This window comes from Mandrillus leucophaeus, unplaced genomic scaffold (genome assembly GCF_000951045.1).
Source record: "Mandrillus leucophaeus isolate KB7577 unplaced genomic scaffold, Mleu.le_1.0 Scaffold212, whole genome shotgun sequence".
NCBI lineage: Eukaryota > Metazoa > Chordata > Mammalia > Primates > Cercopithecidae > Mandrillus > Mandrillus leucophaeus.
Window position 1 is genome coordinate 1369865 of NW_012102166.1, and position 3468 is coordinate 1373332.

At 51.9% G+C, this 3468-nt stretch overlaps 1 protein-coding gene across 2 annotated transcripts in view; it reads left to right on the top strand.

Annotated features, from left to right (window-relative positions):
• SPNS3 (spinster homolog 3 (Drosophila)) overlaps positions 1 to 3468 on the top strand; it is a 59463-nt gene that overhangs the window by 4691 nt on the left and 51304 nt on the right. For both annotated transcript variants that reach the window (XM_011980418.1, XM_011980419.1), the window contains exon 2: positions 2141 to 2206. In XM_011980418.1, coding sequence (XP_011835808.1) covers positions 2141 to 2206 — 66 coding nt within the window. The remainder of the gene's footprint in view (positions 1 to 2140; positions 2207 to 3468) is intronic.

Here is a 3468-nt window from a genome sequence, read left to right on the forward strand (position 1 = left end):
AGAGGTCAGGAGTTCGAGACCAGCCTGGCCAACATGGTGAAACCCTGTCTCTACTAAAAATACAAAAATTAGCCGGGCATGGTGGCAGATGCCTGTAATCCCGGCTACTTGGGAGGCTGAGGCAGGAGAATCGCCTGAACCCAGGAGGTGGAGGTTGCAGTGAGCAGAGATTGTATCACTGCATTCCAGCCTGGATGAAAGAGTGAGACTCCGTCTCAAAAAAAAAAAAAACAAACACAAAACAAACAAAAAAACCCAAACAACAACAAATGAAATATTAAAGGGGGAAAAAGACATGCCGGTTTGTATGCTAGGTTGCGGTGGCAACTGGGGACAAATTAAATGTCTAAAGAAAGATTTATTTCTTTTTTTTATTTTTGGAGACAGAGTCTCCAAAATATTTTTAGTAGAGTATTTTTAGAGTATTTTAGTAGAGTATTTAGTAGAGTATTTTTAGTAAAGACGGGGTTTCACCATGTTAGCCATGATGGTCTCGATCTCCTGACCTCGTGATCTTCCAGCCTCGGCCTCCCAACGTGCTGGGATTACAGGTGTGAGCCACCGTGCCCGGCCCTAAACAAAGATTTCTTGCTTTGCTCCTCTGATTCCTTGATCTTTATGTGCCTGGGGCAGGTCTTGGAGGTGCACACGCAGGACTTTCTTGGCGTGGGTGTTTCTGCGGGGACCCACTTGGGGGCTTCTGCTCCCCTTCTGTGGTTCTGGGTGTGTGGACAGGCTGCCTCTGGCTGAGATTTGAGCCCCAGCTCCCCCAGCTTCAGACGGGCAACCTTGGGCTGCTAGAGCCTCTGTTTCCTCATCTGTAGAATGGGGGCAATGAGAATCCCCTTCTTTTAGGATGACAGCTGTGAGTGTACAGCTCAGGGCCTGGCCCTCAGTCACCTCCTGATTCATGAAAGTGATGATTGTAGCTCTTCATAATAACAACAGGGCCAGAGCCGCATGGCTCACGTGAGCAGGTGCTGCAGACCCGGACCCTTTCTGAGACACCACCAAGAGGCTATCAGGAAACAGACCCTGGTGTCTGGGAGACCCACGTTCTCTCTCTGCATTAGGCTGGGCGCCCACTGCGGTGCCTCTGGAAGAACCTGCTTGTGTGTGCGCATGCGTGCAAGCCGGGACACGTTCGTCTTTGTATGTACATGTTCATCAATGCATATCCGGTGTTTGCACGAGCAAGGCCGCTGTGCTGCACAGCTCTAGGGACTTCTGTTTACACAGTGGCCTAAGTAAAGGGCTGTGCACTGCGCAGCAACAGGGAGCTGTGCCCCTTTGACCGCAGTGCGGATGGCAGCCCTGAGCCTGTGCATACGCAGGTGGGTCTCTGGGTGTGTCTTTATGGGTACATCTCACTGCACATGTGTCTGTGTGTATGAGGCTGGGTGTACATGTCTGTGAGTGTGAGTTCCTGTGTGTGTGTATATTTGTGCCTCTGCAGGTGTGTTGCTCTGGAAATGCCTGTTTGTATCTATTTATATCTGTGTTCCCACATGAAGAGGAGGGAAGGAGCTGTGTGGCTGTGTGCTTGTATGTCGACGTGTGTATGTGAATGTCTGTGCCTTTGGGATGCTTATTTCTTTCTTTCTTTCTTTCTTTCTTTTTTTTTTTTTTTTTTGAGATGGAGCTTCGCTCTTGTTGCCCAGGCTGGAGTGCGATGGCGCAATCTCAGCTCACGGCAACCTCCGCCTCCCAGGTTCAAGCGATTCTCCTGCCTCAGCCTCTCAAGTAGCTGGGATTACAGGCACTGGCCACCACGTCTGTCTAATTTTTTGTATTTTTAGTAGAGACGGGATCTCACCATATTGACCATGGCTGGTCTCGAACTCCTGACCTCAGGTGATCTGCCCGCCTTGGCCTTCCAAAGTGCTGGGATTACAAGCGTGAGCCACCATGCCCGGCCAAGGGATGCTTGTTTCTTTGAGTGTTTGAAATGCACATGTTTCTCTGTGTGTCTGCTGTTGTGTGTGTGGTTGTGCACGTGTGGGAGACAGGGGGAGAGAATAGTGGGCTTCGGTGCCATGCCTTCCGCTGTGCTGTGGCCCTGTGTCAAACCTGGAGCAGCTGCCTTCAGAGGCCAGGAGTGTGACTTCCCATTTCCTGAGCAGTGTCCCTCTGTCCACAGGAGTGCTGCTGGACGTACAGGAGGTTTTTCAGATCAGTGACAGCCATGCTGGTTTGCTTCAGACTGGTAAGGAGGAGCCCTGGCTCTGGAGCTGGGTCCTGGGTTCCTGCTGGGGTGGGCTCTTTCTGTGGGTCATGTTCTGTGCCCAGCTCCAGCCCCACTGGGTCCTCTGGCACAGAGGGTGGGTGCGGCATGGGCCTGAGGGACAGTGTAGGCAGGAGCGGGAGAGAGCCCAGGCTGGAACAGCCGTGGTAGTTTGAGTGTAGGGTGCTGCAGGAGAGCAGAGGGAGGTGGGGCTGGGAGAGGCCCCCGAGCCTCAGCTCCTGGCTGTGGAGCTAGTCATTCCTTCCCTTCGTATTGCTGAGGCTCAGCTGTGCACCAGAGGCTTGCTGGGGTTTGAGAAATCCTGATGTGTGCTTTCCTCTCACAGACCTGAAAAATTTGACTACTGGGACGCACAAAGTCAAACAGACAGACACAGACACAGACACATCCCCCCGCGTGGGCTCAGATGGACTCTGGGCCCACAGAGAGCCTAACACCCAGCAGCAGGGAGCAGCCACACGTCCCATCACAACATCAGAGTGGTTGGGGTCATGAGGCATTAGCTTTTCCCTTGTGGGTGCCTGGATGGTGACACACATTCACACATGTGCATATCCGCACTCCCACATGGGCACACATGTGGTCACAACACGTGATACACCTGTGCACACACCCAGCCTGTAATCAGTAGGCACCGAGGGTGGTCCTCCCAGTCCATCATCTCAGGGCTTTAGAACATGACTCTCAAACTGGGGTACAGGGATCTCTAGGGATACACAGTAACTTTGGGGCTACATGAACACGGAGCGTTTTGAGAGACTGATTTATTTCTAGATCCTCAAGCCTGTATGTTTTTTTCCTAAAATGACCTGCCTGCCGGGGAGCCTGTGGTCGGCCTGTGGTTCTCCTTCCTCTTCTTCTGTTGTACAATTCCCTGGCTACGGCAGTAAGCAGAGAGGGACCCCTCTCCGCATCCTGGATGTGCTGTTCCTGGGTGTAAAAACCTCCGGGGCATCAAACAGAGGCCCCCGCGTGGATGCTCGGCTTCTGCTGGGGGGACCTTGGGAGCAAAGCAGAGAGCATCAGGAGAAACATGCTGGGCAGATTTGCCCCAGGCCACAAGCCCAGGCAAGGAGCCAAGCCTTATCTAGCTGTCCCTGTGTGCAATGTCTACTATTTATCTACGAATTAGAATTCAAAGTGAGATAATGGTCTCAGGGATGCATGTCAACACATTTGTTTCAATGAAAAAAATGAAGCCAACATTTTTCTTTTTTTTTTTT